Source organism: Sceloporus undulatus, chromosome 3, assembly GCF_019175285.1.
Source record: "Sceloporus undulatus isolate JIND9_A2432 ecotype Alabama chromosome 3, SceUnd_v1.1, whole genome shotgun sequence".
In the NCBI taxonomy this organism is placed as follows: Eukaryota; Metazoa; Chordata; class Lepidosauria; order Squamata; family Phrynosomatidae; genus Sceloporus; species Sceloporus undulatus.
The window spans coordinates 250,653,916-250,677,773 of record NC_056524.1 but is presented as its reverse complement, the minus strand read 5'-3'; the positions used below and the strand labels follow the sequence as shown (position 1 = coordinate 250,677,773).

The window sequence follows — 23,858 nt, the reverse complement described above, 5'->3', positions numbered from 1 at the left end:
TGTTCAGAACCCCATCCTCAAGCCCATTGCCAAATGCATATGCTATTCCCCTCCAAGAAACATGCCCCACCTCCCTTTTTTCTGTTAATGTTGGATCCTGGATTGCAGACTCTACTTGAGACTTGAAGGTAGACTTGAGACCTGACTTGAGACTTGGAGTAAAAGACTTCAATACATTACTGCTTTTGTGTTTTTGAGATTTTAAAGGAGAAAATAAAGGCAACAATCTCAGTCCTCTAAAAAAATAAATAAAAAAAATATACATCTCTGCTATCCAATGTGTCTTTCTTCCCTGAAAATTCTTTCAGGGGCTGTCCACACAGCCCAAAAGGCCCCTGCTCCCCCTTGGCTTGTGTTGTTCTGTTTGGACAACACAGACCAAAACTCTGGGACCAGGACAGACCAGATGCAAAACCAGCTGATCTGGCCTGATCCTGGGGTAAACAGCTCTTACCTTGTGTCAATTTGACCCATGGTTTGCCTGGAAACTCTGCAGAAAACCATGGCTGTTCAAACAGCCTCCATGCACCCCTGATCTTTCTGTGACATAGCTACTACTGTGAAGCCTTCCACTGCCACTTCTGACATGGAAATGTGGTGCTTGGCCACATGGGTGCAGCCAGGCATCCCCTTTCTGCATCTGATGTATTGATGGGGGGGGGGGGGGCAGGAGGCTTCTCATTAGGAGTGATGGTGCAAAAAGGTAAGGCGAGCACACTAGTAGAGGATCCCTGGGTCAGCTTTGGGAATGACCCAGATAAGAATGCAGGTCAGAATAATATGGATGTAGACCATACCATCCTGACCCATCTGCTCAGGGTTTCAGATGGCAAAGCAGTACAGAAGACATATGTCTTACAGACATATAGATTTCCAAAGCATGTGATACACACTCACCTTTCCTAAAAAGAGACCAGCAGATAATGCTGCCCAGCTCATATAGGAGGTAGGAAGGCCCTGTCTCTATGTATATTATAATTTCAGAGTCTGGAAGACAGGACTCTCATCATCAGTAATTAATTCTCTTGAGGAATTAATTTACTACTCTATTTACCTTGATTTTAACTGGCTATATATCTTAGCCTCATAAATTTCTGTTCTATTCTTTTTTTAAAATCTGCAGACAATGTGGTTCTTCTCAGAAATGTATCCCTTGGGCAAATAAACCAGCACACCTCTCCTGACTTCAGTTCTGGATCTGGGATGCCCCTGAATGCTATCATTATTAAATTGCCACTGATCTAGATGCCACCTGGATGCCTCCTGGGTTGAAGCCTCGCTCAGCCTGCATTTTTTCAACGTTGGGGAGCTTCCAACTTAAAAAAATTGGCTGGCTGAGTGAGACTTCGACCCAGGAAAATATGCATTAAGGTGGCAGCATCCTGCGTAGGTCAGTGGTGATGTAGTTATGATAACATCCACGGGCATCCGGATCCAGAATTGAAGCCGGAAGAGGTAAACGGACTTATTGGCTAAAGTGATATATTCCTCAATATAGCCATTTACTACCCTTTTGGGTTTTTTTTTTAAGTCAGTGTAAGGGAGAAATTTGGCTTTTTTTTTTTAGTGTAAGCATGCTTTTCATCTCTTTTGCAGAGGCAAGATCCTGTGTCCTTTAACACAACATTTGAAGACATATCAAGGAATGTGCTCAGCATACGATACAAATTGTTACCCTATCTCTACACATTAATGCATAATGCTCATGTTAATGGCAGTACAGTTGCACGTCCTTTACTACACGAGTAAGTATTAAGATACAAATAATAGAGGATGGGGAAAGTGTCAAACTAAAAAACAAACAAAATGTGACTGGTTTTTATTAATAGGCTCCAACAGGGGCATTGCCATACAGTTTATCTTGGATCTCATAAGGCAAAATCTTTCTCTTTACATGAGACATCTTTGAAAACTGCATTCAATTATTTGTTCTCCATTGTGGGAATTTAACATAGTACATCTCTAATATTGTTTCATCTGGCCTTTGGCTTCTTCTTCAAGTTAAGATTGCATTTGTAATCTCCAAACGCTCAATCTATGATCAGCTATGGAAAAATTGATGCATCTGACTGCAATTAATCAGCTTGTTTTTATTTCAAACCTGATCAATGAGAAGAGAAACAACAGTATTAAAAAGTTTAGTCCATCATTAATTACCCAGCAGAAAGGATTTTCCTTCCTTCCTTCCTTCTTTTAAAACTGGGCTGTTCTCTACTGACTTAATTAATTTAGAATGAATAATCATATGGGTAGGTAATGTTTTGGGGTTTTGCTTACAATGTGGGAAATGTAACATAGGTTACAAATAAACAATTTCAAAAGGTTGAATCTTCCTTATCCAAAATGCTTGGGATCAGAGATGTTTGGGAAGTTTTCTTGTTTTTGTTTTTGGATTTTTAACTGTATTTGCATATATGTATATAATATATCTTGGAGATGGGTCCTAAGTATCACCCTCCTCTGGACACTCTGTATATCATATATTATAATACGCATAACAGTATAGTAAAGAAATAAAAAAATATAAATGTGAAATATGTATATATAAAAGAAACATAAAATGTGAAATATAAATGAAATATGAAATATTCAAAATTATTTCTTGAAATGTATGTAAGGCACTCGGATGCTCAAATTATAGAGGAGGTTCCTAGGTTTCTTTGACTGGTATTACTAATCACAGACAGATATTAGTGGGGCATTTTAATATACAAATCTTAACATTTTACCTTCCTCTGTTTTTAATTTTTGGGTATTAGGTAGAAACAGACATTTGGTTTTAGTGCTTTATGAATTTTACAGTGCGCCTGCATCATACACAGGTTCCTCTTACGTGGATTTCAGCTTATGCTGAAAGCTACGCAATGAAGTAGCAATGGCACCTGTGCGGATGGCCCATTATTTTCAATGAGGCTCAAGCAGATGCAGTATTTGCCTTACGCAGGGGGTCTGGAATGGATCCCCCGCGTAAGACAAGGGTGCACTGTAATTGTATTTTAGCTGTTATTATGTGTATTTTTATATATTTTATTTCTATATTTGATCTATGGCAGTGAATGAATGAATGAGTGAATGAATGAATGAATATTAGTTATCTATCAACAAAGCTTGTGGTTTTGGTTTAGGTCTGGTTTCTTGGGGTAAGTCTTTGTGCTTCCACATTCCAGACAACACAGGGAAATACTAATAATATTTTCTCATTAATTCACAAAATTGTACACACTGTTTCTCATTTTTTCTGCAACTGAGCTCTCCACGTGTTGCAGGGGAGCTTTGTTTCCATCATTCATAACTTCTTTTGAGAATTCCACATTGTCACATTTTTGAGTTCTGGCATACAACAATATTATAACTGTGTGGTTCATGAATTCAAGAACATTTACTATATTTAATTGGTTTATGTTTTGGCAGAGGAGTTAACAGGTAATGTTTCAAGGTTGTTATTCTGAAATATGAACTAGTCCTTATTTATAATTCTTCTAGGTTTGCAAATGACAGGACAACATGGGATATCTACAGGCAATTTTTATGGGGCCCAGCTCTGCTGATTAGTCCTGTGCTGGATGAGGTAAGTAAACATTTATTATGACTCTTATAGAATATTAGTAATATTTAATATTAGCATTCTTAACATATTTCTGTTTGTCGTGATTTTACACTTGTTGCTTCATATTACAGGGTGCTAGAACAGTGAATGCTTACATACCTGATGCAAGGTGGTATGATTATCATACGGTAAGCAATTTAATAAATCTATTCAGGAATAACTTCAAATTAAAAGACCTTATTGCAGATTGGAAATAAATTACATACCTTCATCAATCAAATGTCCTGCACAGATTAACTTTATTGGACCTAAGATATCTTCTCTACCATCATACAACTAATCCTCATCAAAAGGAGATTCCAAATTCACATGTCCATGTATTTATTGTTCATCTGCATGCAAAGAAATGCTCTAGTTTCAACCACATAATATTTTACTTCTAGGAAAAATACCTTGGATTCCGAAGACAATTTAAGGTACTGGAAGCAGATCTGAGCCATATAAATCTTCATATTCGGGGTGGTTTCATCATCCCCTGGCAAGTGCCTAGTATTACTACCAATGCCAGGTAAGGACACTCTGTTATAGAAAAGGTGAACAGCTATAGCAAAGGTCAACTTTCATCCCCTCAGATTCATAGTGGGCTGTACCACTACTTTTCAGTTAAATGTGAGCTGAAAATAGGGTCTGGAAGTCTATGGGGCAAAACAGGCCGCTCCTGAAAGAGCAAGTTTGGGGCCTTAGCAACCGTATGCCATGGCCCCAATCCGGCTTTTTGTCAGCCCGAAAAGAAGCGGCAAAATGACGCTCCTTTTTAAGTAGGCAAAAAACTGGCTTTTCCTTCCCTGCTACGTCTTTACAGCACTCCTGTGGCATGCACTGTGTAAACACAGTGCTTCTTGAGCACCATGAAGCCAGCCCACATGTGGGCAGCCGGTGGCTTCTGGGCAACTTTAAGATGGCATCGAGGTGTAACTCATGCATACAGTATGCCTTCAAGCTGCCGGGAGGTCAGCATTTCGAGCTGGTATGGTTTGGTTTTGACTATGTTATTTATTTATTTTTATTTTTATTTTTTGGAGTTTGCGGGTGCAAACAGCTTTTCCAGGAATAGTGATTGACCGTTTGCGGGGATTTGTTTAATTAAAAAAAAAGGAGACGAATATAAGAGGGGCTTATAGCCTGTTCCTCAAGAGTTAGAGGCTCACATGTGGCCCATTCGTTGTGTAGACTGAAGGGGTGTTATGTCACGCACAACATATCTCTTCTGTGTTCCTTTGCATTGCAGTTACATTTATTTGTCTCTTTAGTGTACTATGTTTTGTAGAAAAAGCTTAGTTTGGCATGGATTTTGAAACATGGATTGATTCATTAACTGTGTTCTGCTTCTTGAGCCATAATTGGCTCCTGAAGTACCAGAAATCACAGTCAGACATGACATTTTAGCAATATGTGGAGGTTCCTATAGCAATGACTTCTAATCCTTTGATGTTGATATATTATAATCAAGATTCTAGAACAGGAAGGTACAGAAAGAACAACAGATGAGCTTTATGCCTGAGGATTTCAGAGTACCATATATACTCAACTCTAAGTCAGCCTCATGTATAAGTTGAGGGCAGGTTTTGGGGCCAAAACCATGGATTTTCATATGACCTATGGATAAGTCAAAGGTAAAACTTAGGGGCATGTAACAAAAGATCTGAAGGATGAAGCAAAGGGAAGTGTTGCCACAGAACTTACAAAATTCAAGCAGGCGTAACTGTGTGTGTGTGTATGCCTAAAAAATGTAATTGAAAAATTGACCCCAAAAACCTGAGTTGACTTATACATGGGTCAGTGTAAGAACTGTATTGTAACTCTTATCTAAAAATGGAACAATTCCTTGGTTCCTTTGGACTTTAAACATGCTCTCATTTCCCCAATTCTGAAAAAAACTTCTCTTGACCCCTCCTCTTTGTCTAGCTATTGTCCGATTTCTCTTCTTCCCTTTCTTTCTAAGGTTTTGGAATGGGTTGTTTATTCTCGCTGTCTTAAGTTTCTTGAAGCCAACTCCATTCTCGATCCCTTTCAGTCTGGTTTCCACCCACGGCATTCTACAGAGACAGTTCTCACTAAGGTCTCAAATGACCTTTTACAGGCCAAGGCTAATGGCCTTTACTCTGTTCTAATCCTTCTTGACCTGTTTTTCTGACCTTGGGTTCTCAGACTCTGTTCTCGACTGGTTTAGATCTTATTTGTCAGGCCGATCTTTTGCAGTGGTCACAGGTGGTCAGACTTCTTCTCCTGTTCCCTTATCTGTTGGAGTTCCCCAGGGCTCTGTTCTGGGTCCCCTTCTGTTTTCTCTCTACACACTGTCCTTAGGAAAACTCATCAGCTCTTTTGGTTTTTCCTACCATCTGTATGCTAATGACACCCAGTTATATCTTTCCACCCCTGACCTTTCTCCAAGGCTTGAACAGCAAGTTTCGTCTTGTCTCACAGCTGTCTCACAGTGGATGCGCCTCGGCGTTTGAAGCTCAACATGTCCAAGACAGAGCTTCTTGTCTTTCCTCCTAAGTCAACACTCCTTTTCTGTCTCTGTGGACAACATTTCTATTCAACCAGTTCAGCAAGCCCACCGTCTTGGTTTTATCTTTGCTTCTTCTCTGTCGTGTATCCCTCAGATCCAGACCACAGCCAAGGCATGTAGATTCTTTTTATACAACATTGCCAAAATCTGACCTTATCTCTCTGCCTCTACTGCCAAGATTCTGGTCCATGCCCTAGTGGTATCACGACTCGATTACTGTAACATCCTCCTGGCTGGGCTTCCTCTTTCTCACCTCCGTCCTTTAATTTCTGTCCAGCATTCAGCTGCACTCATTATCACATCCACCCACCGCTCTGACCATATCTCTCCTTTGTTGGCATCCCTTCACTGGCTCCCCCTCCCTTTCCGTATTCAGTATAAGCTCCTGCTGTCGACGTTTAAAGCCCTCCATGGGCTTGCCCCTCCTTACTTATCAGACCTTATTTCTCCTCACCTTCCCACTTGGGCCCTCCATTCTGGTTTTCAAGGTCGGCTATCCCTGCCCAGGATTTCCTCTGCCCCTTCTCGGATCCTTCCCCTTTCACTTGCTGCCCCTCATTCCTGGAACCTTCTTTGCCCGCGAGCAAGAGGCATCACTTCATTAACCAGCTTCAAAATGGAGTTGAAGACCATCCTGTTCAGAGAAGCGTTCCCAGGCATTGCGTGACTATCATTTGTTATGTGATGTTCTTTTGTTCTCTGTTTTATTGAACCATTTCCTGTAGCGCTATGTATTTTATATGTATTATCCTATTATCTCTTAGATTGTACACCATAGGCAGGCTTTCTCTTATATACTTATTGTTTTATGTACAGCGCTGTGCAAATCTACAGCGCTATATTAATAATAATAATAATAATAATAATAATAATAATAATAATAATATAATCTGTCTTGGAAGCTTTGATCCTGCTCTGCTCTCTCGTCCATCCAGACCTTATGCATATATATATATATATATATATATATATATATATATATATATGGTACAGTACAAATCTAGCTTTCAAAGCTGGAATTGTATCATTTATTTAATCATTTATTTTTAATTAATTAAATAAATATCCTGCATTTCCAATAAAATAATATGTCTATGAGCCATAAGTATGTGTGATCTAATTTGCTGTCTGAAAGCTACCGTAGTTCTGGCACATTCTAGAATTTTTAAAAAATGTATATAGGATTCCTATTTTTTCAGTCAGTTTACAGCTCCTTCTGGATGGAGGAATCTTATGTTCCATTATAGAAGTATGGGAGATCAATATGCATGCCAGAATTGATGCACCCACAAATTGTTGGAATCAAATGATAGCCTTTAGGGAAAAAGTAGATAAAAGCAGCCCTTCCTCTAAACAGTCAGTAGCAGCAGAGAATGTCAGCTTGGACCACATTTGCCCTCCAAGAAGACAAACAGGAAGTATTATGATGCATTGGCATCATGACAGAGTTGCAGAGCCAAGATATACCAGTTATTTTAAGGATGGGTAGACAACTACATGGCACCAGGGGCAAATTCTCATCTTAGATGCCATCCCTACAGCCAGAAACCCCCTAGAGAGCACAACTAGCACTGTTTTCACCTGTAATCCCTCTCAAAATGGTGATGGGAAGCAATCCTGCATCACATCCTGTTGCCATTTTGAGATAGACTGCAGGGGGAAATGGAAGTATTTGGATAATATAGGTTTCTGAGGTGCTTTTTGGAATAGACTGGGGATATCTTCACATATTTATATACATATGGGAGGTTTCTGTGTGGTTTCAGGACAGAATTTTCCCCCAAAATCCTGTCATTGTTTTAAAAAGATAAGTGAGTATGGAAGAGGGCTCAGAGGCAACAAAAATGGGTGTATAAACACTGCATGTGGTCTGCGGGTGTGAATTATATGACCTTCCATACTTTGTTGGACTGCAACCAGCAACATGTTTGTTAGAACTTGAAGTCTAATTTCCATCCCTGATTTAAAATTTAGTTCAATCCCCAGTTTTCCATCTATTAGCTGATAACTGACTCATCCTCTAGCCTTAATGTGTAGAGGCTGGCTGGTTGCTTCAAAGCTATATAGAATTTTTTGCCTTCTCCTCTCACCTTCATATTGGTGGTGGTGCTTTTTTGGTTGACATATTGAGCAAATAATGGAATGATCGCACATGACTGAGACATTAAATAGTTGTTCACATTAGTAAATTGTTATGGAGGGAGAGAAAATCTGGGATTAGTAACAGTACCAGGTGCCTGGGATGCCATGAAAGTTGTTGTGGGACAAACTAATCACCATGGCTTGCAGCTAGGGTATACCAAAGGAACTAGATATTTGCTGATTTTGGCATGATCTGGCCTCACCCCCACCTCCTGATCTAATATAAGACTTAAGACTTCACTGTCCTTCAGATTCCTTACTGCTTCTAATACTGTGATTTAGCTTGCAGTTCAAAAAATATCAAAGTCTCTTTAAAACATGCATTTTGTGATATATTTTTTTTACCTTTGTATGAATCCTCTTAGGAATGATCTGTCAGTAGCAGCAGTAGTAAAATACTATACTTCCTCTAAGAGAATTATTTTCTCTAATTGTAATAACATATGTTACAAAACAAATATTTTTAAATATAGGAGTAAATATCTCAGTTTACTGGAAAATAATATTTAGATTAAATATCTCAGTTTACTGGAAAATAATATTTAGATTATGCATTTCTTAATTGAATTGGAGTTTTCCATGGTATGGCATCCTGTACCCACTGACTCTAACTTTTTGTTGAATAATTATTAAAACCCATGGGATTCAGTCCTAACATTAGTATAGATGCACACATTGAAAGATTTGCCCTCCTGAATGTTCTTTAGGTTTTTCTTTTCTTTCTTTCTAGCCGTCTAAATCCCATGGGACTTACAATTGCATTGGATGATAATGGGGAAGCACAAGGACAACTTTACTGGGATGATGGAATTAGTATTGGTAAGTAACTTGGTAGACAGAAAATGCCCTGAATCCAGTCTCTGCTTTGTACCATAATATATTTGCATCCCCTACGTACTCAGTTCAGCTCAGAATGGCGCGATCACACTTGATGGCCACATTAAGAAAGAGAAAGACTTAGGGGTTGGGGATGGACAGGCTGAACACAATTCCAGTAGATCCAACCTGATCCAGCCCAACCAGCCCCTAAAAGAACTGGATGTTGGCAGAGGAGTTTCCTCAAAACTCCATGGTGACAGCTGGTAAACCAGACAGCCACACACCCTCTTAACTGCCACTGCTGTCACTGCCACTGTTCTGTTTTCAGGCCCCAGTCATAGCCTGTGATGTTGGGGTGCCTGGCCATGTAGATGAAGCCAGGTGCCCCATTTCCACCATTACAGGCCATAGCAGGAGACTGCACATAAAATTACAGTGACGGTGACAGGCGAGGTGGTGACATCGAACCAGGTAAATGCAAGGGGAGGGAATGTGCTAGATTTGAAGGCAGGATAGAGTTAGATAGGCCCATTATATCCTGCCTATGCATTCAGTGCAACAGAATCTGAAGATGACCTAGAGTCATTGAAAAGCATTAGGGATACTTTGAAAATTATCATGACCTGGATTTCTTTCAGTACCTGTGTCACATGCCTTGGTTCTGAAGCAAAGCCAAAGCATCAGGAATCCTATATTTTCCCATTTAAACAAAAATTATCCTGAATTATATAGAATCTCGTGTGCATGTAGTTTATCCAGTTTTTAAAGATCTATCTGCTCTTTTCTCCCCTTTTATATTATTAACATGCAGATAGAAAATTTTTAAACCTGGCAATGTAAATCTTATTTATATTCAGAGTTAAACAAGTGAAACTATATATACAACATGATATAATGAGATGGTAATTTAAAAAAATGACTGAGAGTACTAAATAACTTTTACCTAACCTAGGAAAACTGTTATTTAAAAAAATATTAAATGGATGCATAAACAGGGCAAAATCTATTTTTAAAATAGTTTATACTTATTCTGGATTAGAGATATAAAGAATAGTCACAATCTTTCTTATCCTCAACAAAAGAGGGTGTCTCAGTGTGTTTAGACATCCTGTGGGGGGGGGACTCAACCTTTGCAAAATATGTACTCCTGCGCAAAAGCAATAGGCCAGTTGAACATAAGACAGAACAAACACACGAGAGAATAAAACAATGAAAAGAAAATAAAAAAGAGAAAATCCACCCATTCCTACTCAATAGGAATCTATGCATTTGAATGGAATTAAGTTGTGTCTTGAAGGCAGACAAGATCAAAATTAAAAATGACCTGAATAGACTAGAAAGCTGGGCCAAAGCTAACAAAATGAAATTCAACACGGAGAAATGTAAGGTATTGCACTTAGGGTGGAAAGATGAAATGCACAGATACAGGATGGGGGACACCTGGCTGAATGAAACTACATGTGAAAGGGAGCTGGGTGTCCAAGCAGACCACAAATTGAACATGAGTCAACAGTGCGATGCGGGAGCTAAAAAGGCAAATGCAATTTTAGGTTGCATCAATAAAAGTAAAGTGTCTACATCAAGGGAAGTAATAGTGCCACTCTATTTTGCTTTGGTCAGGCCCCACCTGGAATACTGTGTCCAGTTCTGGGCACCACAATTCAAAAAAGATGTTGAGAAACTGGTGCGTGTCCAAATGAGAGTGACTAAAATGATGAAGGGCCTGGAAACCATGTCCTATGAGGAACGACTTAGGGAGCTGGGTCTGTTTAGCTTGGAGAAGAAAAGGTTAAGAGGTGATATGATAGCCCTATTTAAATATTTGAAAGAATGTCACATTGAGGAGGGAGCAAGCTTGTTTTCTGCTGCTCCAGAGAACAGGACCAAGAACAATAGGTGCAAGCTACAGCAAAAGAGATTCCACCTCAACATTAGGAAGAACTTCCTGACAGTAAGGGCTGTTCAACAGTGGAACAGTAAGGGCTCTTAGACACTACCTCAGAGTGTAGTGGAATTTCCTTCCCTGGAGGTCTTTAAACAGAAGCTTGATGGCCATCTGTCGGAGATGCTTTGATTTAGAGTTCCTGCTTGGCAGGAGGTTGGACTGGATGGCCCTTGTGGTCTCTTCCAACTCTACGATTCTATGTTTCTATGATTCTAAGATATTATACTGTAAACTTCTTCTGAGTAGACATAGAGTCACTTATGCTGTGCATCTAATACATCTTGAATAAATGTTTAAGTTGCCCAGTTTTACATTTATGAGGCTTCAGGGAAGTTTGGCTGCACCCCTGTTCTTAATCTATTCTATGCTCTTGCTGCTGTGATTGAAATACATGCAATAGTTATTCAGAAAAGTTATTCTGTTGTTTCTTTCTTATTACAGATGCCTATGAGAATGATTTTTACCTCTTTCACACTTTTAAGGCTAGTCAGGTATGTATAATTTCTAATTAGAAATCTTGCACTCTTTCTTCAAAACCTGTGCAATGCCCAGCCATGCTGTGAGCCATGATTGAGTGCTATAAAAGAATGAGGATTTTGAAAAGCTGCATCTCTGAATTGGTTTTGCAATGGCATTATTTCATCCCAATATCTCTTTCAGTTTGTCTGTAGCAGCCGACTTACATTTCATCCTATTTCATATTGTGTGTGTGTGTTTACTAAATTAATATTCTGAGTTTATCTTCAGCAGCTAAACTCAGGCAGTGCAATCCAAAGCATAATCACTAAACTAGGGAACTACCTGGCATACAAGAATATAGATTTGGGTTTCACTTGACAGTCCATGGATGATAGTGTCCTGTGTTGCATTTAGCTCCATACTATTTATCAAGTCAAAGAACAAGAATTAAAAGGAGCAGAAGCTAGTTGTGGCATGTAGTTATGAATTTTTTAATTTAAAACACAACAACAATATCATCTCTTTCAGAGTGTCTTGGATATCACTGTGGATCACCAGGGATACATAGATCCAAATAACTTAATATTTGGTGAAATTAAAGTCCTAGGAGTAGCAAGCGAGACTCCTCCTGCTCTTTTGGTGTATCAGAATGGTGTACCAATTCCATCCACTCATATTGTGAATTATGATTCTTCAACTCAGGTAAGGAAAAATATTCTGACACAACAAACATTGAACCACTGTTAATAAATAATAAATAAATAAAATCTTTATTTATATCCCGCCCTTCCAAAAAGATCAGTATCTTTATCTGTTAGTATCTGTTAGTATGTAGAGATTTTTTTTTCTTGTGGCTGCCTTATGTGCACTTTCAGTTTCACTTCCTCTTTGATCTGCACTGCATATAATATTATATCATGTCTTGTCAGTCATCATTTTTTCTAAAATTATTATTATTACAATATTGTTGTTGTTGTTGTTGTTGTTGTTGTTGTTATACCATCTTTTCCCTAATTCTGGGTTCAAAGCAGTTTATAAATTTAAAAACATTGGTAAAAATTCAGAAAATAAAAAAGATAAAAAGATAAAAGACAATAAAAAATTAAAACCAGATTCTAACATACATGATTAAACATATGTGTTGCACACACACACTCCACAACACAACAGTTAGCTTCGTGCTTTGTTAGTGTATTGTTTCCATGAGACAAGCCTTGTACAGACACTCAACAAATGCCCATTTGAACAGAAAAGTTTGTCTAAGAAAAGAAAGTAGGGCGAGTGGCACTCTAACCACTCTGGGAATGAAATCCCAGAGCCTGGGGGCAGTCACTAAGAAGGCCCTCTCCCATGTTCCCACCCAGCATACCTGTGAGGGTGGTGGGACAGAGGGAGGGACACTTTGCAGATATCAAAGCAATATATAAGCCTGTAAAGCAGGATCAATGTAAAAGACAGGAGCTTAATGGAAGTCAATCAATTTCTGTTGATTGATCAATAGATTGATTTCAATCAGTAATTGTAAGAAGGGAGCAGTGAAATAAATAATGTATAAACTCTTGAGCAGGAACCTAGAATCTGCTCTGAAGCAAAGCCAATTCCCTGGAACCCAAATATAAAGGTGCTGGATATTTTAGAACATTGTGCTATGAGGGTCAACGTTCATATCTACTAATCATACACACTGTGGTCACATGCCCTTACACTGACATTAGATGTAGCCAGTGCATGATGAAAAGCAGTTGGTGTGTCTCCAGCTAAGTTGTATCATCATAAGGAATCTAAAGCTATCAAAAAAGAAAAAAAAAAAAAAAAAAAAAGAGGAATAGCCCAGGATAGCTAACACACCTTTTCATTTTGATTTAGAGATAGGACAAGACTATCCCAAGTACTATCCCTTTTATGTCAGCTTTATCACTAGTGTGAACCTATGCAAGATGAGTCAGGATAAATGTATATTGAACATCCTTCATTTCAATTGTTTTTGGACAGATCATCAGATTATGATATGATACCATTTTTCTCAGACAAACTGAACTGAAAAAGAGTGTAAATTCATCTCATTAAATGCAATCACTTTCTATTTTGTTAGGTGTGGTATTTCCTTATAAACATTTTCTTATCAAATCAGAAGCCAAGGTATTAGACTGTCTATTGCTCAGATTCAGCAACATTCAAAGCATTCTGCACAGAGTTGGGTTTTTCGTCATAGTCATCCATTCTTTTTTGTTTAAAATAATAATAATAACCCTGAGCATGTTGAAGCCAGTGGTCCTTTTATCTCAGAAAGTATAGAATGTTATCCATCTTGATTGAATTTCCCCCCAATAATGCCTTATGTGGAATTTGTTGTTCCTATGAGCGTCACACACTGATTTGATATTTGATATTTCATTGAGTTGACCAGCATGACCACTTCACTGATGAGTCACTGTCGGGTCAGACACTATTCATGTTATCTGTGATGTTGGACTTTTTGCACAGTTGGGAATCTCTTTAATGCTGTGTAGACAAGATTGTGAACGGGATCTGTCATGTGGTTTTTAGGTCTTGCATGTTACTGGCCTTCAGCTTCAACTAGGACAAGCATATTCATTAAGCTGGGCAACTGATGTTCTAGACAATGAAAAGTTTGACTGTCTTCCATACCCAGAAGCAACAGAAAGTATTTGTGAAGCTCGTGGTTGCATCTGGAAGGTAAGCAGCCAAAATATGCTTGTTCTTCCATCTCATTTCACTGATTTGGAAAGGCATTCATAAATGTGGGAAATGGGTGTTCTTTAATTAGTGTATTTCTCTTTTAAAAACTTTCCCCATCACTGTTTGGCATGATAGTGGACCTTTCTTGAAGGACAAGGGAGAAAAGGCAGCTTCCACTGACAGCTGCCATTATTTCTCCTCAATACTCCTTTTCAAAACAGAATGTCATGCAGTGGGGAGGAAGTAGATTTTGGGTCCAAAACACACTGCTGAAATCGTCTAGTTTAAGATTGCTTTAACTGCCCTGGTTCTGGGACTTGTAGTTTTGTGAGACATTTAGCCTTCTCTGTCAGAGAGCTATGGTGCGACAATAAACTACAGTTCCCAGCATTCCCTAGCAGTGACTCAGGGCAGTTAAAGCTGTCTCAAACTGGATTATTTGTGTAGTGTGTTTTGAACCTTAGAGGGACAGCTGCCAATAGCTAATATACATTGTTATCTATTGATTTCTCTGACTGATTGTTCCATCAAAAATCAAAGATAGGAATTAGCCTTCCTTAAAATATTTATCAAGCATACTCAGAACATGCCTGTATTCTCATGAATGGTTATATATGAGAAATATCATTCCGCTATTCATAAGGCCTTTGTTTAATTCATTTATGCTTCCATATTTTTTTCAGTGACACTATTTAGGATTAGTTCTGCCTTACTTTAAAATTATGGTAACTTTTCCAATTTCATTTCAGGCTGTCTCTACACCTGGAGTGCCATATTGCTACTATCCTAGTGATTATGGCTACCTGGTCAGTAATATTCAAAATAGTCCTCAGGGCTTGACAGCTGACCTCAATAGGAACACCAGTATCCCTAACCCCTATGGACCTAGGTCACCACCAGTAGATGTGCTTCGTTTGGAAGTGAAATACCATTATAATGATATGTTGCAGTTTAAGGTAATTATAGTTTATGTAGGGAAGGGGAAAAATTATTTGTCATCTACAATGTTTGAAATTTTTGAAGTGCAAGTGCCTTGTATGATATGCTTTCTTTCATACATTCTCCTAATCCATCTATTTTGTGTACAGATTTCCTCCAGCAGTTGTTTTAAATATTGTAAATATTATGCATGAATTTTTTGATCTAATATTTTCATCATTGCATCCAAGGAAATGAAAATATCTGAAGTATAATTTTGCTCAATGAAGCTGTGTTTCATAAATTGTGAATTCGATCATCTGTTGTGAACCACACAAATTGTTTACCCATTCCTAATTCTCCTTACCAATTTTTTAAAATCCTGTTGTACAAAAGCAGCTGGATTAAGAAATGTGGTTTATTTTATTTTAATTTATTTTTTAAAAAAATCTGAATTTTATTTATTTATTTATTTATTTATTTATGTTAGTTAACATAGCTGTTTTTATGACAAAATATTAGAATATAAATCTTTTAAAAACAATAAATAAAGAAATTACAGTGAACTCTTGAGGTTTGGTTCCAGGACCCCCCATGGATAACAAAATCTGGATACTCAAATCCCATTGAATATAATGTCATAGCAAAATGGTGTGCCTTATATAAAATGGAAAATCAGGGTTTGCTATGTGGAATGTATACTTTTTTTGGGGGGAGGGATATTTTCAATGTATGGATGCTTGAATCTATGGATAAAAAAAACCCTGTGGATAAGGAGGGCTGACTGTAATAAGCAATGGTTTGAGAAACTGAAAATATTTCCCAGAACACAATTGAAAAAAAAATTGCAAAATAACATCCAGCAACCATTTCTAGCTGCTTCTGGCAGAACTGGACTCCCAGTGGGCATTTATCACCCCCCTCAGTGCTCAGCTGAATTCTAGGATTTAAATTAATTTTACACTGGTAATTCTGGGTGACATCCAACAGGTTTGGCCAGTAGCAAATGAACTGAATTTGTACAACCTGCAACATCTCCTACAACAATGCAACTCAAAGTTGTGGTTTATGAACTGGTGCCAGCCCTTGAGCAGTTGGTCTCTGGCAAGTTCCCAATAAATAAATGGATGATAATAAAGTGATACAAATATGAGTGATACCCCACCATGAAATAAAGAGACCAGACACGTAAATTGGATGAATAAAGGGCCATTTATTTGACCTATATCCTATTTAAGCTAAGCACTTGAACTTCAACCTTAAACATCAAACTGTGAGAGAACGATTAAAATGAAAGCCTGGTGTCAATCCTAAACCTCTTATTCAGCCTACCCTTTGGGCACAAACACCAAACTCTGAGGTAAATCCGATGATTTGGATTGCATCCTCAGCCAGTCCTAGGGAGGTAAACATAAGGCACTCTCCCCAAATTCCCTTGAATTTGTAAGGTTGAGCAAAACCCCCATGTCTACCCCAAAGGCAGGTTCTCTCACAACTACACGTCCCTTGACGTGTGCAAGCTGATCAATAGCCCAACCTTTCACCACAAAGGGGTGCCAATGGTGCGTACCAAACAATTATTTAACTCCATATGGGCCAGTGAAACCTATTTATCAGCCACCCTTAGCGAATTTCCAGTCCCTTCATACAGTATGGGGTAGGCAAAAAAATAAAATTAAAAAAAAAACTGAGAAAAGGGGAGAAAATTCCTACTCTGCCAACAAAGTTCACACTGCATTTAGGGCAGGAGGGTGGGCTGCATCATCGAAAAGAGGCAGGATGGGGGGGGCGGTACCATCCTTATATATTGACTCTGCCCTCCATCATGTGCCTCAGCATGGTTTGTTAGACCATGCTTCCATTTGAAAATACTGGTCTCATTATGGAGGGTATCAAAACCCCACCCTCCCTCAATGGCTCTGCCAATCGTCCTAATGTGAATACTGGTCCCTGGCAATATAGAATAGAATAATGAAACGACTTGTAAGATCAGAAGGTTAATGTGGTCATATGGTACATTTCACTACTATTGAAAAGCAGCACCATCTTCTCCTTAGATCTATGATCCCAACCAGAAAAGATATGAAGTTCCAGTCCCACTGTTCACTCCAAATGTTCCTGGAAGTACAGAAGCTGATCGGCAATATGAGGTGGAAATTGTGGATAATCCATTTGGCATACGGATACGACGCAAAAGCACAGGAACTATTATGCAAGTGAATTTTTTACTTTCATTTTAGCACTCATAATTAGAAAAAAGAAACAGGTGACATTATCCAAAAATATTTCCCAGGTGTATCATCCACAGAAAAATCACAAATATACCTTTCTAGCATTTTTTTTCCATACCAAATTAGAGCTATACTATATTAGTCTAATTTATTTGAGCTTATTGCCCATTGTTATGAAAACTTCCATGGAGATTCCCTCAAGTTCAAGCCATGATTTATTTTTCTGAAAGATGCAAACTTAAAAAAAATCCCAATGTCAAGAATCTTCAGATAGATGCTGTAAAATTAAATATTAGATTTTTCAACTTTTTTTAAATCTTAGTAAATAAAAAGATTATAAACTATAATTATAATGTTGTCTGGTAAGGCACAAAAGAAGTTATGAGAAGGTGGAGTAAACTGGGTTTAGCGTGGATGAGCAAAATTTCAACACTGGAAATGAATAGTCTTCCAAGGTTACTTTTTCTGTTCCAAAATGTATCAATTATATTAAATGAAACCCCTATAAAATGTGGCAGTGGGGCGTATTTGTATTTATCTGGTCAGGGAAAAAACAGATTTAAAATGAAGACAGTTCAGGATGATGTAAACAGAAGAGTTATGGCAGTGCCAAATTTCAAACTATATTGCTTGTTGTCTGGGTTGGATCTCAGACTAGGTAAGGTTGAAAAAGACAAGAATGTAATAATTGGATGGAGCAAACAATAGATATAGATGGCATGCTTATGAATTTTCTTATAAAATATTCTATTTTTCAACTTATTTTATCTTAGTAAATAAAAGGGTTATAAAACATTATTAAAGGTCTATGTAGATAATAGAACAAGTGTTCTAACATAATTTACCAAATTGTAAATTAGATCATTAACAGCATTTTATGGTTTAAATGCTTACATTTTACATTTTTTCTTTACACACATATATTTCAAATATAATATTCTGCAATGGTTTAACATTGATATTATTATTCTTTCTGAGACAAAACTGGTCAGCTAGTTTTGTGAGCTTTATGAAATGTACAGTATGAATTATCCGTTCTCCTTTAGCTGGAATTCTCAAGTCCCAGGCTTCACCTTCAGTGACATGTTCATTCAGATTGCTACACGCCTGCCATCACAGTATGTGTATGGGTTTGGAGAAACTGAACATACTCAGTTTCGGAGAGATATGAACTGGCAGACATGGGGAATGTTCACCAAAGATCAACCTCCTGGTGTAAGTAAAGTTCAAAGTTAACTTTTCAGGAGTTTTCTAGTTATGGACACCCATCTTCCACCTGGGAAAGTAAGATGATGAGTTTGCTCTTATTTTCTTTCTTACACAATTAGAACTATCCAATAGGATTTCCTTTACAACCTTTATTTCATAGCCAAACAATGATTGTCTTGATAGTTCCAGCATAAACGAAGCACTGCTCAAAGATTAATATGGCCTAATTGTAAAAGACATTTTCTAAGATAGTAGTACACATGCTGGTAATCTCAAGACTGGACTTTTGCAATGCACTGTACATTGGGCTGCCTCTGTATCAGGTTTGGAAACTTCAGTTAGTTCAAAATACAGCAGTCAGATTGATTACTGGAACATCAAGGAGTGATCATATTACACCAATATTAAAATCACTCTGCTGGCTGACAATTAGTTTCCAGACAATATACATAATGTTGATAATTACGTTCAAAGCTCTACATGGTTTGGATATAGGTTGTCTACAGGATTGACTCCTCCCATGTAATCTGCTCTGTATACTCAAGCCCCGGCGGACATGTACTTCAGTCAGAGAGGACAAAGTTGGCAATTGTCAGCCAGAGGACTTTGTATTAAGCTGTCCTTAGAATGTGTAATCACCTGCGGAGGAGTTTCGACAGCTTAATTCGTTGTCCGAATTTGAAACAGCATTGACAAACAGTCTTTTCTGGCAGGCTTACCCAGATCATTTTTAAATGATGAATTTAAATGATGAATTTTAAATATTTTAAAATGTGTATGACTCATTTGTCCCTTTAAACTGTTGCATATTTTAATTATTTGTTGCTGTTCACTGCCTTGATCCATGGGGAGAGGTGGGTAATAAATAAATATTGTTTTTGTTGTTGTTATGAGATCATTTATATGTACTGATTCAAGGAGCTTTTTCTATAATTATTAACAATGAATAATGAGAAAATGTGTAGATTTCCAAGCAATGAAAGGAAATACACTTGCATGTATGTATGTATGAATTTATTTATTTATTTATTTTGTACAGTACAAGCTCAATTCCTATGGTTTTCACCCCTTCTACATGGGACTAGAAAAAGATGGAAATGCTCATGGAGTTCTTTTGCTGAATAGTAATGCTATGGGTAAAAGAAAAACATTAATTTATTACACTCACAATTTCATATATTGCTGATACAATGACATCATGATTCATTCCATACTCTGTCTTCTGGATTTTTTCAGATGTTACCTTCCAACCAACTCCTGCCCTGACATATCGTACAATTGGAGGAATTCTGGACTTTTACATGGTTTTGGGTCCAACTCCAGAAGAGGTTGTTCAAGAATATACCAGAGTAAGACAGACATAATATTTTAACAGTGTGTCCAAATCCAGTTAAGTGAGATTTCAACCCCAATGTCCCCCCCCCCCCCCGAGCCAAATACATTGCTTGGTGATGTCTTTTGATGCAGAGCATCCTCCATCTGGAGTTTCTAGTTTTTGCACAGAGACTATTTTGCCAAAATCAAAATGGGCTGCTTATCCAGTGGAATCTGCTTTCACTTTTGCACCCCAAGGGGAAAGCACTTCTTTATACTCTGTGGGCCTTGGAAACCTTCCAGACCCAGATTTCTCAAAGGACAGATGGATGTTCTGGGAGGAAAGGAAATGAAGTTGTTTTATTCTGATTTTTGGCCCTTATGTAAAATCAGAGGTGGGCAGTTCTTGATTTCTTTCTTATCATTTTTAATGCCCAAACATTGGTCCTCCAAGTGTTTTGAACTTCAGTTCCCAGAATTCCTAATTAACTAAGGTGGCTGGCAGCTCTGGAGTCCAAAATACCTGGAGGACTAAAGTTTGGGAATCACTCAATTAATACATCAACTTGTTCCTTCAATTAATACATCATGATCATTCATTTCAAAATCGAGTTGGCTGCATTTTATGTGGAAGATGCATATGCCCATTAGGAAAGCTTCTTGCCCATTTATATTATTCATCCAATTTTGTTGGATTAGAGTTGTATAATTGATTGCATCCTCCAACATTTTCTTTCTGATTTTTTTCTTTTAAATTTGCTATTTGTAGCTTATTGGACGACCAGTCATGCCACCCTACTGGGCTTTGGGATTCCAGCTCTGCCGCTATGGATACAAAAATACTTCACAAGTTGCTGATCTGTATGAAGCAATGAGAATAGCTCAAATACCCTATGTAAGTACCCTATATTATTGCAGATTCTGTGCAGGTTTCTTGCAGCAATAATCCAGTGCGGTTTTTACTCCAGTTAATAGTGGCTTAGTGGTTAAGATGCCAATTCTGATGACTGGAAGATCAGAATGTTGGCAGTTCGAGGCCTGAGTGCTGCATGATGACATGAGGTCCTGTATTTTGGTAGGAAGATAACAGCGTTTGGTGCAGTCATGCTGGGCACATGACCACTGGAGTCATCTTTGGACAACGCTGGCTCTTTGGCTTAGTAATGGAGATGAGCTACACCCCCTACAATTGGTTATGACTAGACATTCATGTCAAGGGACTACTTTTCCCTTTTAAAGAGGAAATATTAATTACCACAAACATAGTAGAATTTGATATCATTTCAAACATTTTTAAATGAAAATTTAAAAATTATTTAAGCAATGAAAACAACAATAATAACAATGATAACAAAAACAATATCATTTTATTGTTTTTTGCCTCCCTGAACATAATATAAATCATCTATATATCAAAACAGCTATACTCTGGTTTCTCTTCAGAGCGTATAAATAGAAACTAATTAGAAATATGCAGAATATTTATACAGTAGTAGCGGGATGATGATGGCGATGATGACGATGACGACGACGATGATGATGTTGATGATTCCTAGGCTCCTAGGCTCCTTGGTATTGCTCATGTGCCTAGGAAGAAACAGCCAATTAACAAGTAGAGGCACCTTAAAAATTACATTTAATGAAGGCATTAGGGAGGACCTAGACAGAATCTAGGTGACTGCAGTTTTGGATTCTAGACCTTGCACATACGTCTGTGCACAACATGTTGAATACAAAGAAACAGTTTTGCTTATACAAGGTGTGTTTCACTCGCAGAAGAGCTGTTTTATACTTCACTGTATAGTTTTGTACATAGCAAATGAAACTAAATCCATACAGTAGGCCCTTGATATCTCCTGGCATTTGGTTTCAGGGGCCAAACACACACAATCTTTGTATTATGTTCCCTTCTCAAACTAGTAAAATGGCATTCTTTATATAAAAATGCAAAATCAAGGTTTATTTTTGGGATTTTTCATTATGAATATTTTTGAACCAAGGTTGTTTGAATCTGTGGATGCATAACCCATTAATACAGAGTACGGACAGTACTTGTCTTCCCCTTGTGCATTAACATGTCCATAGAGAAATGTAAGAAATGTGGTAACATTTACTTTTTATTACAGCATATAACTCTAATATGATCTTGCACACCTTTTTTGTAGAACAGTTTGAATTAATCTTTACATGTTTCTAAACAATTTAATGGTATTTTAATACAGGGCTATAGAAATAAATTGAAAGACTAAATTGAAAGTTAAATTTCTTAATCTTCTACAGCCCTTTGTTCATAAGTATTAGATTGATCTTAGTAAAATGGCACTCATGAATGAATGGTAATGTGAGATAAGGAACATTTCCTCATATGCACTAATAACAAAGAAAGAAACCAATGTGATTTACAGAGTAAAAGTTACAGTCAAGTTGCCATGCAATTGTGATTGTCAAATTTTTAAAACCAATAAGCTTAACTGCAGTATACAGTGCCTATAATTAATAATCTAGTTGGGAATATACTATTTTGGGTTCTTGGATAGCATCTACCTTGTTCCAATCGACAGCAACAAGAGTCAACTCCTGTTTATTAAGATATATAGCATATTTTTACTATTCAATCTTATGTTGTGTATCTGGCCGGCATGTTTTGCTTCCTGCTTTGATAGCTGTGAGATTTATAGTTGTTACCTGTTATACCAATGCATATGTAAGTTACATTTATAACAGTAAATATATACAGAGACTGACCTATTAAAATAGACAACTCCCATACAAGTTCATGTGTGATAACTGTGGATGGATTACTGTTTTTAACTGTATCAACCAGTAGGTCATCCTTTTCAAGGGCAAAGCAGATGAGCATGAAGGAGCGGCCTCTGGCTGCTCCATGTGTGATCTAACCCCAGTCAGCCCCAGGACTGCAGCAACTGGATGGCCGGCTCTTAAAGTGGGCCTCTGCCACTATCCCAAGTGGGCTGCCGGCAAGGAGTGGTTTCTCACCGCTCCTTTTGCCGGTGGCTTTGGGCTGCCTTAAGCAGCCTCAGAGCTGCTTCCAGCTGCATTGGGGGTACATGTCATCTACACCCCATGCCTTGAAGCAAAAAGAAGCCACTTTATTTGGCCCGTCTGCTTCAGGCCCACATCTATAGCATGGATTGCAGTAACTATAGATGGGTGACTATATTTAATTGGATTAGTTACTGGGTCATCTATTTTCAGTTTGGGGGAAAAATACTGTTGTTGTTGTCTTGCTTCCAGAATCCCACAGGCAACAGGGCCCTTATACATGCTATGCACTGGATTTGGGGAGCTGTAGTCCAACATTTAGCATCTCAAAGCTCTGTTTCTGTCTCAGAAATGTCAAAAGGTGTTTTTATTTTTTTCTGAACAATTGAGATGTTTGTGAAACAAATACTACAACTCCACCATAGTGTTGTTCCAAATCTCTCTGTGTGTGTGTGTGTGTGTGTGTGTGTGTGTCTGTGTGACTTCACTATTTTTATTTTAACACAGGACGTACAGTATACAGACATTGATTACATGGAAAGGAAGCTAGACTTCACTCTAAGCAAAAGCTTCAGTGACCTTCCTGATTTTGTCAGACAAATACAATCAGAGGGTTCAAGATTCATCATAATCCTGGTTAGTGGATCATCCTTTCTTTGGTTTTCATGTCAATACAATGTCATATGATACATATTGCATTCCCAATAATAGCAGCCTTGCCTTTATTATTTTTCTGTATTTCAACACACCCCTTCTTGTGACCTTCACATGTCTGTATTAACCACCCTTGGCTGTCCAACTGTCTCCATACAAGAATCCTCCAATTTTTGGTTTGATACTTCTTATTCCTAGAACTGTCTCCCCACAACTAGCTCCTTTATTTTTTTAAAGTCCAACCAAAATGTACCCAAAATGTAGGATGCCTTTGGATTGTTCCCTCCTCCCTATAACCTACTTTAATCAAAGAAAAGTAGATGTAGTTGAAATAATAATATATTT

General features: G+C 37.8%; 1 protein-coding gene across 2 annotated transcripts in view; it reads left to right on the top strand.

Moving 5' to 3' along the window:
• SI (sucrase-isomaltase) overlaps positions 1 to 23,858 on the top strand; it is a 188,108-nt gene that overhangs the window by 134,274 nt on the left and 29,976 nt on the right. For both annotated transcript variants that reach the window (XM_042460608.1, XM_042460607.1), the window contains 15 exons: positions 1,597 to 1,745; positions 3,484 to 3,568; positions 3,679 to 3,735; positions 3,991 to 4,115; positions 8,992 to 9,080; positions 11,467 to 11,516; positions 12,013 to 12,186; positions 14,032 to 14,181; positions 14,934 to 15,140; positions 17,160 to 17,314; positions 18,380 to 18,548; positions 19,582 to 19,678; positions 19,779 to 19,891; positions 20,626 to 20,751; positions 23,367 to 23,495. In XM_042460608.1, the coding sequence (XP_042316542.1) occupies positions 1,597 to 1,745; positions 3,484 to 3,568; positions 3,679 to 3,735; positions 3,991 to 4,115; positions 8,992 to 9,080; positions 11,467 to 11,516; positions 12,013 to 12,186; positions 14,032 to 14,181; positions 14,934 to 15,140; positions 17,160 to 17,314; positions 18,380 to 18,548; positions 19,582 to 19,678; positions 19,779 to 19,891; positions 20,626 to 20,751; positions 23,367 to 23,495 (1,875 nt within the window). The remainder of the gene's footprint in view (positions 1 to 1,596; positions 1,746 to 3,483; positions 3,569 to 3,678; positions 3,736 to 3,990; positions 4,116 to 8,991; positions 9,081 to 11,466; positions 11,517 to 12,012; positions 12,187 to 14,031; positions 14,182 to 14,933; positions 15,141 to 17,159; positions 17,315 to 18,379; positions 18,549 to 19,581; positions 19,679 to 19,778; positions 19,892 to 20,625; positions 20,752 to 23,366; positions 23,496 to 23,858) is intronic.